This window comes from Dendropsophus ebraccatus, chromosome 8, assembly GCF_027789765.1.
Source record: "Dendropsophus ebraccatus isolate aDenEbr1 chromosome 8, aDenEbr1.pat, whole genome shotgun sequence".
Taxonomy (NCBI): Eukaryota; Metazoa; Chordata; class Amphibia; order Anura; family Hylidae; genus Dendropsophus; species Dendropsophus ebraccatus.
In genome coordinates this window covers 91,737,880-91,755,186 of record NC_091461.1, presented here as the reverse complement: position 1 = coordinate 91,755,186, position 17,307 = coordinate 91,737,880, and the positions used below count along the sequence as shown (strand labels likewise).

The following is a 17,307-nucleotide window of genomic DNA, read 5'->3' as shown; positions in this document are numbered from 1 at the left end:
ACCAGACTGTAGTCGAATCATCGCTTCTTCCTGGATAGTTGAAGATTTTCTATTCTCCTGGTTGCTGTTGAATCCTCACCTTATAATGTCTATTTGCTGGTACTTGGGATTGGCGGCTAAACCGCGTGCATCCTCCTCTCTACTATTTCCTACACGGATCTGATTCCCTGGTACTGTTGGACTCATCTGTATTGGTATGTCTCTCTGACATGTCAAAAGTTTATGATGACAGTGAATTAGAACATAGAGTAAAATGCTTCATTGTGATATTAACACAGGCTACATCTGTATCTCTAGATATGTGATATTGGTGCATGCATTATATACCGATTGTGTGTGTATAGTGTTAGTATATTATACATATATACAGTGTAAAATATATATATATATATATATATATATATATATATATATATATATATATATGGAATATCTGTGAATATATGGTCTTTTATAAAGAATGTGTGTATGTATATGCATATGTGTGTGTATATATATATATGACATACACATATTAGTATATTAGTGTGTAGGTGGTAAGGTTCATACCATGCATCCTGGTTTTTGTCAAAATGCTATTTAAAACAGGATGCATCAGGAAGAGACGTGGCTGTTTTTTCCTGTTGGAGAACAAGATCCAGGCCGATCCTGTTTTCCTAACAATAGCAGTAAGTGATGGCAGGACGGTCTTCCTGATCGCATCCTGTCTGAAAAGTAGCTATAAAACCAACTACACTTTTCAACAGGATACTTCAAAGCATGGTGTGAAATTATCTCTAGTGTGCATATATCTGTATAGTGTATGTGTATATCTATCTCTTCTCTCCAACATTACATGCACATCCTACTCCCTGTGTAAGCAGCAGTGCTATTTGATGTTGCGGTAAGGGCACGTTCACACTTACCGGATTCGCAGCGTATTTCATTTAAATAACTGAACACAGCATCGAATCTGCACCATCAAATCTGCTGCGGATCCTGTAGGTGTGAACGCACCCTAAGGCTGGGTTCACACTATGTATATTTGAGGCTGTATTTGTGAGGCTGTATAGCAACCAAAACAAGGAGTGGATTGAAAACACAGAAAGGCTCTGTTCACACAATGTTGAAATTGAGTGGATGGCCGCCATTTAATGGCAAATATTTGCTGTTATTTTAAAACAACGGCTGTTATATTGAAATAATGGCAGTTATTTACTGTTATATGGCGGCCATCCACTCAATTTCAACATTGTGTGAACAGAGCCTTTCTGTGTTTTCAATCCACTCCTGGTTTTGGTGGCTATGAGGACCTGACAAGAGGACCAAATACTGCCTGAAATATACGTAGTGTGAACCCAGCTTTCAGCAGGTAATGGCAATTGTTTGTGGGGCTGGAGGTCATGTAAAGGTGGAGTTAAAAAATAAATAAATACTATACTCACCCATATTGTTGCTGCTGATTCCACACTGTTGCTGCGGCCAGTCACTGGCCTCTGTGGTGCACTTCTTCCTAGATGTGATCGCTGATGCCAGTGATTGGCCACAGCAGTCCTATGCAGAGTGTACAGGACGACATTATATTCTATATGTCACATGTGCTTTGTACTGTTTCTCATTTATACTCTTATTCATATACTTTTACACTCACACAATTTTTTTTTCCACCCAGGTCCCTGAAGTAGAGCATCTTCTAAGTCCATGTCTTTTCCACAATAACCTGACCGACCCACCAGAGATGGACAAGGAAAAAAAACACGTTACTGAGGGGATATTACACGCCACCCTAGAGATCATCCATCTGCTGACTGGAGAGGTGAGGGATACGGGGAATTATGTGATACTGCTGACCTTCATCTTCATTCATATAATATAGAGTAGACCAAGTGAAGTGTTGGGAAGGTAGAAAGTAAGATCAGTGTCCCCTTCCATGCCTAGGAGTACACCATAGTGAAGAAGATACCTGATGAAGGTGAAGGATGGAGAAGAGCCCAGACCCCCATCACGATGCCTTCACTGCACTCAATAAATGATAGAAGTAATGAACAGAAGATCCTGGATATCGCCAACAAAATCATTGAGCTGCTGACTGCGGAGGTGAGGGCTGCCGGGAATGCTGGGATACCTTTTTTTTTTTTTTTTTTTTTTTTTTTTTTTTAATTATTTATACAGTAGGAATTCATACTGTTTCCTAAAATCCCTATTACACAAAGCGTTCATTGTCCGTATTTGGCCCATTATCGTCCATCACAGCTGATAGTTGCTTAGTTATATGGTGTTTACACAGAGAGATTTATCTGTCAGATTTTTTAAGCCAAAGCCAGGAACAGACTATAAACAGGGAACAGGTCATAAAGGAAAGACTGAGATTTCTACTCTTTTCAAATTCATTCCTGGCTTTGGCTTCAAAAATCTGTCAGATAAATCTCTGTGTAAACGCACCATAATAAAAGGCAATAATCAGCCGTCATGCACAATGTCAGCTAATCATTGTCTTTCGATGTCTTTCAACACTTTGAAAGACAAACGACAATGATGGCAAAGATCTGCTGTCGCTGCTCCGTGTAATGAGAGTGGTGACAGCAGACCGCCGCTATCTCCTATGGGCTCCCTTTAAAGAGACATGTCAGAAGTTTCACAAAATGATAGGTACCCTTTAAGTATGGAAAAAAATTAATCAGAAAAGGAGTTGATAGAAAACAAAGCATAGGATAAAAATGTTGCGGTTGTGTTCTTACACCAAATCTATATATTTGTTTGTGCATCAGGTTGATCTAAGGTGTCAGGATTTCACCGTCCATTTCTCTATGGAGGAGTGGGAGTATATAGAAGGACACAAAGATCAGTATGAGGACATTATAATGGAAAATCTCCCGCCTGTCACATTAGCAGGTAAGGGTAATATCTGGTTGGTTTTGGGGAAAGGTGCGGGTATGAAAGTCACAGATAAATCCAATCACCTGATATATACGTGAATATTCTATCTAGTGACTGTGTGTGTCTCCACCAGATGAATCCAGTAAGAGGAATCCAGGGCAATGTTCCAGTTCTCCGTATTTACACCATTATCCAGAAAGAAATAACAAAGTCCTACAAGACAGTCAGGTAGATGAAGCGAAGATCTTATGATTTGTGAGATATAATCTTGTTCCGCTGTGTTTTACGGCATTATCATAATTAGGCTGGGTTCACACTACGTATATTTCAGTCAGTATTGTGGTCCTCATAATGCAACCAAAACCAGGAGTGGATTAAAAACACAGAAAGGCTATGTTCACACAATGTTGAAATTGAGTGGATGGCCGCCATTTAATGGCAAATATTTGCTGGTATTTTAAAACAACGGCTGTTATATTGAAATAATGGCAGTTATTTACTGTTATATGGCGGCCATCCACTCAATTACAACATTATGTGAACAGATCCTTTCTGTGTTTTTAATCCACTCCTGGTTTTGGTTGCTATGAGGACCACAATACTGACTGAATAAAGTCTGTAGTAAAATCAGCCATGATAGCGCAGTCCATTAAATCAGTTTATTTAATAAAGCAACAAGCACTGATTTATTGGACTGCGCTGATCCAATGTATCATTGTCTATATTGGAATGACAGATCGTGCGAGGTCTGAACAGGACATGTGGTGAGCCGGCTACGTACCTATCCGAGGAAATAAAGTCTGACATTATATCATTATTTTTCTTTTTTCTATTTGGACTTTTATTATAACTGCAAAACTAGAAAGATTTCCTAGGTGACAGTCACCCCCCTCCCCGTTTTTAGTAGGAGGGGTGCAGGGATGAAGCTGGATCCTTTTTGTCTACACAGTAAGTGGGCATTCACATGTTCTGTAATAAGGCTCCATGCACGAATAATGGAATTCGGAACTCCTGGCATTATTATGAATGATGATGCCAGGAGTTCTGTACTCTGTCCCATAGCACATTGTCCCTATTTACAAAGCGTTCATTTATATTTTCATTTCTTTTTGAACGGGAAATACGCAATGACGTAAATAACACTGTGAGTGAAACCATCCAAACTCTAGAAATACACTATTAGCAGTATTTTATTGATAGAGTATTAGCCATTAAGAAGAAACTTGCCACTGATGTAATAGATGTGATAGATGCATAATAAAAATAAACCTGACTGTATTAACCCCTTGTTTTTTTGTTTGGATTGGTGACTTAGGTTGAATATCTGCCTGCTATCTTAAAGGACCCTGTAATACAAAATAAAAAGACATATAAGATGGTCAGCACTGAGATTTCTCCTGCAGATATCAGTACAGGTAGGTGCCATCTGCCATAAACAGGACAACTGAATGTGGATGCACAACAGCTGTTCACATGTGCAGTGAAGACGTGTCCCTCTCCATGCTCGCTCAGGAATGGCTGTCAATCAATACCAAGCCATGTCTAAGTGTGCAAGGGACTGGGACTTCCTGTGTTTGGTCTATTTATAACCTTATTATTTCGGTCTATGTATAACGTTGATTTAAACAGAAAAAAAATACAGCATATTGCAAAATTATTTGCAATCACAGTGCCTCTTTAAGTGGCTGGGCGACCAGTGAACTGACTGGATATAGAAATAATAATAAAGCCAGGTTCAGGTGCAGGTGAGGAAGCACAAACAGAAACATGCACCTGCACCTGGCTTGACACGTTGAGTTTTTGGTACAATAAAGTAAGAAGAGAATTTATCCAGTGCTGCTTGTCTGTTTTAAGGCTGGGTTCACACTACGTTTGCAAAAAACGGATTGAAAAAACGGATGCGTGTGTGCATCCGTTATGATCCGTTTTTCCATTGAATTCCATAAAAAAAGGCTGTTTTTTTTAATGGTCACAAAAATGAGGTCGACCACGTTTTTGTGTACGTTAAAAAAAAACAGATCCCTTTTTTTATAATAGTATTCAATGGAAAAATGGATCAAAACGGATGCACACACATGCATCCATTTTTTCCATCTGTTTTTTAATCTGTTTTTTTGCAAAAAAAAAAAAAAACGATGAAAAAAACGGATTGCAAAAATGTAGTGTGAGGCCAACCTTACCTCTTTGTTGGAATTGTGTACTTATGGAACTTTGAGCTGAGCACCATCTGTATCTCACTGACTTCCGCTTCTTGCTTGGACTAATTTCAGAACACTCCCAGATGAACTTGAGTTGCGGGTAGTTCCGAGATTCTGTCATTCTGTGCGGTTTTGCTTGTACTAAACCATTACTAGTGTTTTGTAGTAGTTTAGTAGTGATGTCGCTTGAAAAGGTACATATTTAGAGGGGTTCAAGTTTTATTTCTATACTACGCACTTCAGCTCCTTTATCAGGCATAATACATTTATAGCAAATATTGGGGCAGTATATACAAAAAAAGATATCATGTGGTAGGGTACTGGTTTATATTCCTTGGGACAGACTAAGGCTGGGTTCACACTACGTATATTTCAGTCAGTATTGTGGTCCTCATATTGCAACTAAAACCAGGAGTGGATTAAAAACACAGAAAGGATCTGTTCACACAATGTTGAAATTGAGTGGATGGCCGCCATTTAATGGCAAATATTTGCTGTTATTTTAAAACAACGGCTGTTGTATTGAAATAATGGCCGTTATTTACTGTTATATGGCGGCCATCCACTCAATTTCAACATTGTGTGGACAGATCCTTTCTGTGTTTTTAATCCACTCCTGGTTTTGGTTGCAATATGAGGACCACAATACTGACTGAAATATACGTAGTGTGAACCCAGCCTAATAGGCTGGGTTCACACTATGTATATTTGAGGCTGTATTTGTGAGGCTGTATAGCAACCAAAACCAGGAGTGGATTGAAAACACAGAAAGGCTATGTTCACATAATGTTGTAATTGAGTGGATGGCCGTCATTTAATGGCAAATTTTTGCTGTTATTTTAAAACAACGGCTGTTATATTGAAATAATGGAAGTTATTTACCGTTATATGACGGCCATCCACTCAGTTTCAACATTGTGTGAACAGAGCCTTTCTGTGTTTTCAATCCACTCCTGGTTTTGGTTGCTATGAGGACCTGACTTGAGGACCAAATACTGTCTGAAATATACGTAGTGTGAACCCAGCCTAAGGCTGCATTCAATACGTTCCATGTTCCACACGGATGTGGAATGCATGTAACAGACTCTTCCCCCCCCCCCCCCCCCCCCCCCCCGCCCGGGCAGCATCTCTGATAAGATGCTGGGAGCGGGGGAACTTTACAGATATGCACCGCAGCACGGCTCATATCCGTACAGTTCCCCCGCTCCCAGCATCTAATTACAGATGCTGCCCGGGCTCGGGAGAGTCCATTACAGGCATTCCACGTGTGAATGCAGCCTTAAAGCGACTCTGTACCCACAATCTGACCCCCCAAACTGCTTGTACTGTCAGCTGCTTTTAGTCCAAGATCTGTCCTGCAGTCCGTTCAGCAGGTGATGCAGTTATTGTCCTAAAAAAACAACTTTTAAACTTGCAGCCCTGTGTCAAACAGGAGTATCTGTGCCCTAACTTTGCACCACCCCTCCGTCCCTCCTCCCCACCCTCCTCATCATTAGGAATGCTCCAGGCAGATTGCCTCCTATTCCCCACCTGTGTCAGCCCGGCACATGGGCTGGATCGTTAAGGACCTGTGCAATGTTCAGCATGGAGAAAATATTTCAGTGGCATTCCTAATGATGAAGAGTGTGGGGAGGAGAGACGGAGTGGTGGTGCAAAGTTAGGGCACAGATACTCCCGTTGGGCACGGGGCTGCAAGCTTAAAAGTTGTTTTTTTTAGGACAATAACTGCATCACCTGCCGAACGGACCATAGGACAGATCTTGGATTAAAAGCAGCTATCCGAAGGTACAAGCGTTTTTTTTTTTGGGGGGGGGGGGGGGTCAGATTGTGGGTACAGAGTTACTTTCAAATCATTGATACTAAATAAAGTTAGCAGTTTACCTTATATTTGTTACTTTTTACTCACTCAGTATACATGCACTATAGAGCACCCTTTTTAAGGTTGAAATGATAAGGCAAGGGCTTTTAAAATTCCCATAATATTTCAGTCGTCCTCTCGGTCAGTCTTTTTCCAGCCAAAATTAGAAGTGGAACTGACAGGGCACACTAAGGGCCTGTTCACACCCAGCAAATTCGGCCAAATTCCGTGCCTGAGCTCTCCGCTGTTGAATCCCTCTTGCCTCAGTGTCAAACAGTGTGTCTATGGGAGGTCTTGCGCGGCTCCACTTCCTCTGCTCAAAGAATTGACAAGTCAGTTCTTTGAGCGGAGGCGCACGAGCCCTCCCATAGACACACTGTTTGAGGCAGAGGGGCAGAGAATTCCACCGAATTTGCTTAGTGTAAACAGGCCCTTATAATGGAAAGAATGAAAAAATACTGACCAAAACACTGATAGAAATTCTATGTGTGAACATAGCCTTGCGGTGGAAAAGCAGAAGAGGTCCTGCATTTTGTTGAGTTTATATGTGTATCTGGGCTTTTGTTTGGAAGCTTCACCTACTGTTGTAAGATTTGACAATTTATTTTCTGAAATTAAATTAATTAAATTTGTTTCTGTTTCGGCAGTTGACTGCACCAGGAACGTTGGGCGAGGTCTCCATTTAGCTCCGCAGCATAAAGTACAGTATAATACTACTGTCACGGATGGTTTGGGGCAATATTCAATTACCCCAGATATACCCTTAGCCCTTTACATAGATTTATCTACATATTCCACCAATCACAAGAAACCATCATCTGCTCAGTCACAGATTGTTATACAAGACAGTGGTCACAAAGGAGAAAAAATACTTCCATGTTTAAAATGTAGTAAACAATTTAAGAAGAAATTTAATTTTTGTACACACAAGCGAGTTCACAGAAAAGAGCAGTTTTTATGTTCAGTATGTGGTAAATGGTTCATCAGTAAATCATTTCTTGATAAACATCAGATACATCACGCAACGGAGAAGCAATTTTCATGCTCAGAATGTGGTAGGTGCTTTTCTAAGAAATCAAATCTTGCCGACCATCGAAGAATTCACAGAAGAGGGAAGCCATTTGCTTGTACAGAATGTGAGAAATGTTTTTCTAAAAAGTCGAATCTCATTAACCATCATAGAATTCACACAGGAGAGAAGCCATTTTTATGTTTGGAATGTGGGAAACGTTTCACCAGGAAATCAACTCTTGATAACCATCAAATTATTCACACAGGAGAACAACCTCTGCCACTTGCAAAATTAGATAAATCTTTCACCAGAAAGTCAATCTTTGTTGAACACCAGAAAACTCACACAGAAGAGAATGCAGTTCCATGTTCAAAATGTGGGAAAAGTTTCACCAGGAAATCAAATCACACAGGAGAACAACTACTGTCATGTGCAGAATGTGAAAAATCTTTTAGTAGGAAATTGCATCTTGTTGAACATCATAAAACCCACATAGGGAATAAACCATTTTCATGCCAAGAATGTGGAAAATGTTTTACTCAGAAATCAAACCTCTATAGACATGAAAGAAATCACAGAGGAGTAAAACCATTTTCTTGTTCAGAATGTGGGAAATGTTTTACCCAGAAGTCAAACCTTGTTGACCATCAAAGGACTCATACAGGAGAGAAACCATTTTCCTGTTCAGAATGTGGGAAATGTTTTACCCATAAGTCAAACCTTGTTGACCATCAAAGGACTCATACAGGAGAGAAACCATTTTCTTGTTCAGAATGTGGGAAATGTTTTACTCTTAGATCTAATCTTGTTCAGCATCAAAGAACTCACACAGGGGAGAGGCCATTTTCATGTTCAGAATGTGGAATATGTTTTTCACAGAAATCAAAACTTGTCAATCATCAGAAAAAACACACGGGGGAGATGCCGTTTTCATGTTTAGATGTGTGGAATACCTTATATCCAGAAACAGAATTTTGTTGACCATTAACATACAAAAGACAGAGATAAAGCCAATTTTGTGCTTAAAGTGTAACTGGCATTTAAATGTCATTTTGCAGAAAGCAATAGTACAACCAATTTATGAAACTGTAATAGGTTTTATTAAGCAGAAGAGTTTTCTTCTGTAGAAAAAAGCTGTTTTCCTACCTCCCCTCTCACTTCACAAAAAGCAGGATTGTTGTGTCCATTATGGTCTATGGAGGGCAGTGAGTGAGCATGAAGAGGAGGAAAGGCAGCCCTGCACAGCACAACATCCTGCTGTCTTACCTCAAGTTCCCAGACCAGCACTGAGCAGTTTGACCTGTGATTCCATGATTTTATGTGCCCAGACAGTCTCCAAACTGCACGGCTGCTTGTCTCCTTTTCCTCCTCTCTTATCCCCCTTGGCCCCCTCCATAGGTTATAATGGACTCAGCAAACACATCTTTATTTTTCTCCTCTGTAATGTATACGACTTTGATAATGAACAGATAAGTAGTAAGGGGGGAGGTAGGAAAACAGCTTTTTGAATACAGAAAAAAAAAAATCTTTTGCTTAATAAAACCTATTATAGAATTTCTTAAAATCGCTTGCTGTCTGCAAAAATAAATTAAATGACACTTAAACAAAGCCATGCAGACATAATGTTTCTAAACAATTTTATTTTTTCCAGGATAAAAAAACTAGGCTGGTTTCACGCTGTTTTTTCATTTTTTATAATAAATGTTAGGATCCAAACGGATGTCACACAGTTGCATCCGTTTTTTTTCTTTCTCCATGAAATGTTAAATGGACAAAAAAAACGGAGTCTGTACCCAGCCTTATTCATACAATGTAGATTCTATTTTTAGAATATATGATTGTTGGTTTGTTTGGAATACAGGCTTCACATACAGGTCACATATTCAAATTATACCTGTCATTTTTAAAAAACCTACATTGGGCTCTCACTGCTTCTACTGAGTTTTCAAGTGCCCTCTCCATAGTGTCAAGCTAGTTTGCATTCAATTTTGGAGGGCAGGACCAAAACTGGGCACTGTATACATACAGTACAAAGAGCAGAAGAGACAGCTGCTAAGAACTTTATGGGTGGTGAGAGATAAAAGGGAAGCCTTGATTTACCTGTTATTCACAGCAAGAATCATCTGAAGGGAGAACACAGGCTCTCTCTCCTGCACATAGCACAAGCTCAGCCTCCCACCACTTCCTGTGTTCTGTATCGGTGTCTCTGTTACTAGAGATGAATTGATCCTCACAACAGGTAATGCACAGCAAATTGCAGGGATGTAAGGGCCCTAGTAACCAAGACTTAAGAGCTTTTTTTTTTCTAGGGTAAGGAGTCCTTTTTTCTGTTTTCCATCATGACCCTAGTCACCAAAAATTCAGTGAAAGTTTAATATTTAAAGGGATGAGAAGCTGAAATGTAGTGTAGTCAATGTTTAGTTTTGCATTGTTCAATCTGGTATTATAATAATTTCTCTGCATGTTATTTGTTGTATCTTCTTTTCTTGTATAATGTATACTCTATTTGAGCTTCTAAAGTATTAATAAAATATTTGGAAAAGAAAGATAGCCTGTAAGGTTGTTACATTTTCCGAGTCATTCTTAGTAAATATAAAGGGGTATACCGGAAAAATTATAGTTGTTTTTTGTTTTTTTTACCTTTCTTTCAAGCTTTATCACTTTAATAGAGAAAATGTAATTTTTTTATGTTTTCGTTTACTGGCAGCAGTAAGGGGCGATCCACTGCTGCAACCAGTGGCTGTGTCGGGAACTGCAGGGCTATCCCTGCCACAGTCAGATAACACTTCTGCATGCAGATACTGAGCCTTCTTTTATGTCTATCCTAGTTTATATTAGCATTAGAATAGACATTGCTCTTGGGGAAACTGTGTGAAGAGTGCTGCATCCGTGGTACAGTGAAGCAGAGTAAGCGGGCTTTACTGGGCCAAGACTGCAGCTCTCCTGACACAGACAGCTTCCACAAATTTAATTCCAGACAAGTCCACACTAATACTGTGTAAAGTAGTAAAATATCTCAGTCGATTATATATCTTTTAATACATTGTAGTATCCTACTAGCCTTAGGAGTAACGTTACTCCCCATAAGACATTTGCTGCCTCCTTTTCTTTGATATAAACCAGGTTATAGGTTCCATAAAGATCCAGTTTGGGGAAGATGGTTTGTACTTGTACCCAAAAATGGTAGTGGTAACTGGTTTGGGGTTTTCTGGGTTCAAAAAGTTGAGAACCACTGGTCCTGTGTACAGTTTGGGCATCAGTGTTTAAAATAAACATACACTCATTGACAGAAAGAAACGTAATGCACCCAGATAGGAATGTAGGATTGCTGTAAAACGCGAAATGTAGTTATGTCTCAGCAGATCTGCAGCAGATTTTATGCTGTGTTCAGAGATCAAATCTGCTGCGGATCCACACCATCAAATTTGCTGCGATCCGGTACATGTACCTACTGCGGTACAGAATACCCTAATAGTGTTTTTTTTTTTCAGGCTAAAGAGTTTCCTCCTATACTCACAAAGCTGTTTTCCAGCCTCCCCCATCACTTCTTACCTGTTGCAGAGAAGCAAAATGAAGACTGTTTTGCTGTGCCCTCTATAACCTATGGAGAAGGGAGGGGGATGAGTGTGCAGGTAGAGGAGAGAACCAACCCCCTGCTGTTTGCTGTATAGGAGCCAGCTCAGCACAACATCCTGTAGTCTAACCTTACTATGTACCCAAACCAACACGGAGCAGTCTACCAACTGCAAGGCCTTTGGCCCATTCCCCTTCCATAGGTTATAATGGACACAGTAAACCCGTCTTTACTTTGCTTCTCTGTAATCTGAATTTGTTTTGATAATGAACATAACGTGCAGAGAAAAAAAGGAAAATAAATGACATTTTTCCATTATCCCTCAGGCAGTCTGCTCACCTCTAGTCGCAACCACCACGGCTCTGGAAACTGGGAGAAGTTTCCAGAGCCATTGAACATTGAAGCAGCCCTGTACACATTAAAACCCCATCACAGAAGGGGCATCAGCAGTAGGAACATGTATATACATATAGCTGATGTGAAGGGATTAAAGGGAACCTGTCAGTCGGGATGGAGCAGTCATTTTCTATGGACGTCTGACTCATCTCTCCTGCTTTGCATAAGGCGCGCGCTCCGCTTCGGGACGTGATTTCTCCGCCCGGGGAACGGATCCAGCAGCGAGACTCCGAGGGATGGTTACCTATGCCGGGCTCCGCCACGGCATCCTGACTGACAGGTTCCCTTTAATAAGGTGTGTGTGTGTACATGGTACAGGGTAGTGTATGATTTTAGTGTATTGTTTGTTTATACACAGAGTATTCAGAGTAGCATATGAATGTGTATTATATACAGCGTACAGTATATTTAGAAAGCGCGCCTGTGTACATAGTACAGGGTTGTAGATATTGTGAAAATGAAATAATGTACACAGAAATTTCTGTCATATAATATATATATAATGATGTTATAGTAATTACACACTAGGGAAGCACGATGCACCGAAATATGGATACTACTTCCGATACTCAGTGCTGAAAATTGATACGATACCAGGATTCCCTGGTTTTCAATACTGTATATTAAGCTGTGCAATAGCGCTGCTTAACCAATTCAGGACGTCCCTTTGTGTGGTGCATTCCTACTCATGGACGTACAGTTGTGTCCGTGGATGAAACACACAGAAGCTGCACTCGGATCCCAACAGTTAACCTTATAGAAGCTGTGGTTAGTGCAATCGTGGCATCTATAGAGAGAACAGAGGAAGAATTCTCCCTCTGTTCACCATCATGGCTCTGTGAAGCAATCGTAGAGTCCTGATGGTAGCTATTGCCCCAGATAGTTACAGCAGGAGATCATACTGACAGCTGATCCCCCGTGATACTGGAGTGCAGCATAGTCTTATTCCGATCAGAATAAGGCCCATTAGTGACCACTGTAAAAAGGTGTGAACTGTTAAAAACTAACCAAAAAGTTCAAGGTGAAAGGGGAACTCCGGATAAGAAAAACTTGTTTTCTATTAAAAGTTATATAGATGTGTCTATACAATGTATTACTGTATCTGTATGGCTCTGCCACACTGGTAGCTGATAGAAATCCAGGAAGTGAAAAAATTGGCCTCTGTGCCAATTCACATTGTCTCCTGCTCCCACTGCTCTCCCCCCTTAGGAGACAAATATTCCATGCCTCTGTCTCACATTGTGTGTGTTTACTGAGGACAGGCTGATGATGCAGACAGGGGGCAGGGCGTGATGTTACAGGAGGCTTGGCTGGATCCCCCAATCACCTGAGTGATTCACCATTTCTGACCAGCCAGAAGCAGGTGCAGCACTAATTTTACTGATTGTGTGGGTGGGGGACTGTGATGATGACATCAGGGAAAGCATTGCATTCTGGAAAATGCTAAACCAGGAAGGACAGAAACACAATACAGAGCAAACCCCCCCCCCCACCCCCCCTCCCCCCCAAACAAATGGATTTTTGGTAGTTTCAAAACTGGGATAGATAGATAGGTAAGTAATGCTGCATGCTTCTGCAGAAGTTTAATTTTTTAACCTCTACCTGGAGTTTCCCTTTAACTTCACACATACCAAGTCTGCAGCGGATTTCACGCTGCAAGTTCTGATACTCAACACTGTTGTGGTCTATGGCTCTGAATTCTCGCAAGAGATTTTTATTCCGCTGCAAGTCATCAGGTCATTGCCTATTTGGCTAATTAGCTGCCGGGCCTCAGACAGAGCATTCTTACCTGCCTGTGCTCCCACCTGCTTCTCTGGCTCCTGGGTCAGTAGCTGGATCGGGACAACGCACTGATTGGCTGAGCGGGCTATCAGTGAGCCCTAAGAGTACGGAGTATCGCAGCAGTTTTCACTGCAAAACTCGCAGCGTGGAATCCGCTGCAAACTTGGTATGTGTGAATTTTCCCTAATTCTGGAATAAAGACAAACAAAAAACACCACATTTTTTACTGTTGCGGCTCACAAACCCCTAAGTGATTGCCCCTCTTGCGGCTTTCCAGCTGTTGCAAAACTACAATTCCCAGCATGCCTTGACAGCAGGTGTGTCACGGAATAGGACAAACTGACCCCCCACCCCCAATACTCCTGAATAGTCTGTCACAATATATCGTGAGATATATGGTGAAAAGCCTCCTCCTGATTTTTGTCCTCCCCCCATCCCGCAAAATGTCCTGCCGCCAACAACAATATCCCCTGCTGGCAGCTCATCCTCCCATGTACAACAACAGTCATATCCTGCACCTCCTGCACAGCCCGCACTGAGGACAACCTGACCTCCCCCCTCACTACGTGACCGGTCCCTCACCAGCACAGCTCCCGTGTAGGGCGGCACATCCCTGCAGAGAAGTTAGTAGTCAGGGTGAGTGTCACTTCATTGTCATGCTGTGTAACAATACATAGAGTCTATAGAGTGCATTATGTATAGAATACTATCTATTTGTACATGTGATACTGGTGTGTATTACAGGCAGTGTTTATCCAGTGTGTGTGTGTGTGTGTGAAATATAGCAGGTGTGTTTGTAAAGTTAGGATATTAGGTAATTGTAATGTGTATAGATATCATTTAGAGGTGTGTATCTTTAGCACATATTTTTGATATATTTTTGTATTTTTATAGCTACGTAATATAAATGTGTATTGTATACAGTGTATATAATGTTAGTTATTGGTATGTTTCATAAACAATGTATAAATAAAGAGCCTCATCCCCATCTACAACAAAAGACTTCAAGCTGCCATTGATATTACAGGGGGCAATACATGGTATTAAGAACTGGGGTATGTAAACTTATGATCAGGGTCATTTGGATGGTTTTGGTTGTCATTATGATTTAAAAAGAAAAAAAACAAAACAGTAGTTTCACAATAAATGGCTTCACCCAACCACTAACCAAGAGTGGGAAAAAAAAAGTTTTTTTTTTTTGTTATCATTCATATTCTCTGAAAAAGAGGACAAGAAAGCAAAAATTCTGCTGGTGTATGTAAACTTTTGAGCACAAGTGTATGTGATATTGGTGTATGTATTATATCCCAATTGTATGTGTGTAGTGTTAGTATTTTATACATATGTGAGCGCTGTAGGCACTATACAATCTGTTGGCACTATACAAGTAAATTTTTACCTTAAGTTATGTCATATAGTTTATATACAATGGGTTTGTATACAACACTAGTATATTGTATGTCTGTGTACTTGTAGATACATTAAACGGTTGTGTGTATTATATAGTGTATACCTGTATCATGTATCTATAGCATTGTATGTTAGGTTAGTATATCACATATCTGGGAAACTATATACAGTGGTACCTTGGTTTAAGAGTAACTTGGTTTAAGAGCATTTTGGTTTAAGAGCTCACAGTTTTTCAAAATTATGACTTGGTTTAAGAGCATTGCTTTGGTTTAAGAGCTCCCTGTACTGGGTGGTAGCGCGAGTGGAGGAGGGACATGGTCTACATAACTGGGTCTACAGCACTGTACTCTGACCCAGAAAGACTCCCTCACCTTCCAAATCATAGCAGATACACTTCAGGCTGGGGCTTACATCAGGGGATAGGACTGTGGGGGGTAATCTCACCATAGCTGTAACCCCTCTCTCCCTGGACAGAGAGTGCTGCATGTATGTGCCCACATCTGCCCTGCTCATTCCTTCATGCTCCCTGCAGTCTCTGTCCGCCCTTGTGTTTCTCATCCTCTCCATTACTGTACAGTAACTTATAATATCACAGATTCTGATGTTTCTGAATGTTTGTTTCATCTATTTTACATGTTATTCAGAATAATAAATCATTATTTTTGGGGTGTGCAACCAATTGTTTGAATATCAATGATTTCTTATGGGAAAATTTGCTTTGGTTTAAGAGTGGATTTGGATTACAAGCACCATCCCGGAACGAATTATGCTCGTAATCCAAGGCACCACTGTATATGTAGTGCAGCTGAGTATGTATGGTCTATTATAAAGAATATACAGTGGTACCTTGGTTTAAGAGTAACTTGGTTTAAGAGTGTTTCTGTTTAAGAGCTCACAATTGTGACTTGGTTTAAGAGCATTGTTTTGGTTTAAGAGCTCCCTGTACTGGGTGGGAGCGCGAGTGGAGGAGGGGCATGGTCTGTATAGCGGGGTCTACAGCACTGTACTCTGACCCAGGAAGTCTTCCTCACCTTCCAAATCATAGCAGATCCACTTCAGGCTGGGGCTTGCATCAGAGGACAGGACTGTTGAGGTAATCTCTTCATAGCTGTAAACCCTCTCTCCCTGGACAGAGAGTGCTGCATGTATGTACCCACATCTGTCCTGCTCATTCCTTCATGCTCCCTGCAGTCTCTGTCCGCCCTTGTGTTTCCCATCCTCTCCATTACTGTAAGTAACTTATAATATCACATATTCTGCTGTTTCTGAATGTTTGTTTCATTTGTTTTACATGTTATTCAGAATAATAAATCATTATTTTGGGTTTGGAACTAATTGTCTGCATTTCTATGATTTCTTATTGGAAAATTTGCTTTGGTTTAAGAGTGGATTCGGATTACAAGCACGGTCCCGGAACGAATTATGCTCGTAATCCAAGGCACCACTGTATATATGTACAGTATGTGTGTGTGTTTAGTAGACACATGTTAGTGTGTATGAGGTAATGTTCACACCATGCATCCTGGTAAATTCTTTTTTATGTCTAAATGCCATTTAAAACAGGATGCATCAGGGAGAGACATGGCTGTTTTTTCCTGTTGGAGAACAAGATCCAGACTGATCCTATTTTCCTAACAATAGCAGTAAGTGATGGCAGGACGGTCTTCCTGATCGCATCCTGTCTGAAAAGTAGCTATAAAACCAACTACACTTTTCAACAGGATACTTCAAAGCATGGTGTGAAATTATCTCTAGTGTGCATATATCTGTATAGTGTATGTGTATATCTATCTCCTCTCCCCAAAATGTACTTTATTACATGCACATTCTACTCCCTGTGTAAGCAGCAGTGCTTGCTGATGTTGCGGTAAAGCAGGTAATGGTAGTTGTTTATGGAGCTGGAGGTCATGTAAAGGTGGAGCGCCTAGTCAAGTTTATCTGGAATAGATGGCTTTGAAGGGTTTTCGGATTACCAAAAAAAAAATTGACAAGGGATACTCACCCATATTATTGCTGCTGATTCCACACTGTTGCTGCGGCCAGTCACTGGCCTTTGTGGTGCACTTCTTCCCAGATGTGATCGCTGATGCCAGTGATTGGCCACAGCAGTGCTATGCAGAGTGTACAGGACGACATTATATTATAAACGTCACATGTGCTTTGTACTGTTTCTCATTTATACTGTTTATTCATATACTTTTACATATCTTTTTTTCCACCC

The 17,307-nt window shown here is 40.6% G+C and overlaps 1 protein-coding gene across 2 annotated transcripts; it reads left to right on the top strand.

Annotated features, from left to right (window-relative positions):
- The first annotated feature begins 1,665 nt into the window (after positions 1–1,665).
- Positions 1,666–10,407, top strand: LOC138799578 (oocyte zinc finger protein XlCOF6-like). 2 transcript variants are annotated; one of them, XM_069980963.1, is made up of 6 exons: positions 1,666–1,795; positions 1,918–2,076; positions 2,748–2,871; positions 2,990–3,084; positions 4,172–4,271; positions 7,560–10,406. In XM_069980963.1, exons 1-6 carry the CDS (start codon positions 1,718–1,720, stop codon positions 8,903–8,905), a joined length of 1,902 nt encoding a protein of 633 aa, XP_069837064.1. In that variant the 5' UTR covers positions 1,666–1,717; the 3' UTR covers positions 8,906–10,406. The 2 variants fall into 2 exon arrangements, with proteins under 2 accessions (XP_069837064.1, XP_069837065.1); XM_069980964.1 differs by lacking the exon at positions 1,918–2,076 and having other exon boundaries at positions 7,560–10,407.
- Positions 10,408–17,307: the final 6,900 nt, after the last annotated feature.

Excerpts from the sequence above, each read along its gene's own strand:
- LOC138799578 (XM_069980963.1), top strand. The coding sequence starts at position 1,718 with ATGGACAAGGAAAAAAAACACGTTACTGAGGGGATATTACACGCCACC. Across the intron at positions 2,872-2,989 it reads CCCGCCTGTCACATTAGCAG|ATGAATCCAGTAAGAGGAAT; the intron begins GTAAGGGTAATA and ends TGTCTCCACCAG. Across the intron at positions 3,085-4,171 it reads AAGTCCTACAAGACAGTCAG|GTTGAATATCTGCCTGCTAT; the intron begins GTAGATGAAGCG and ends TTGGTGACTTAG.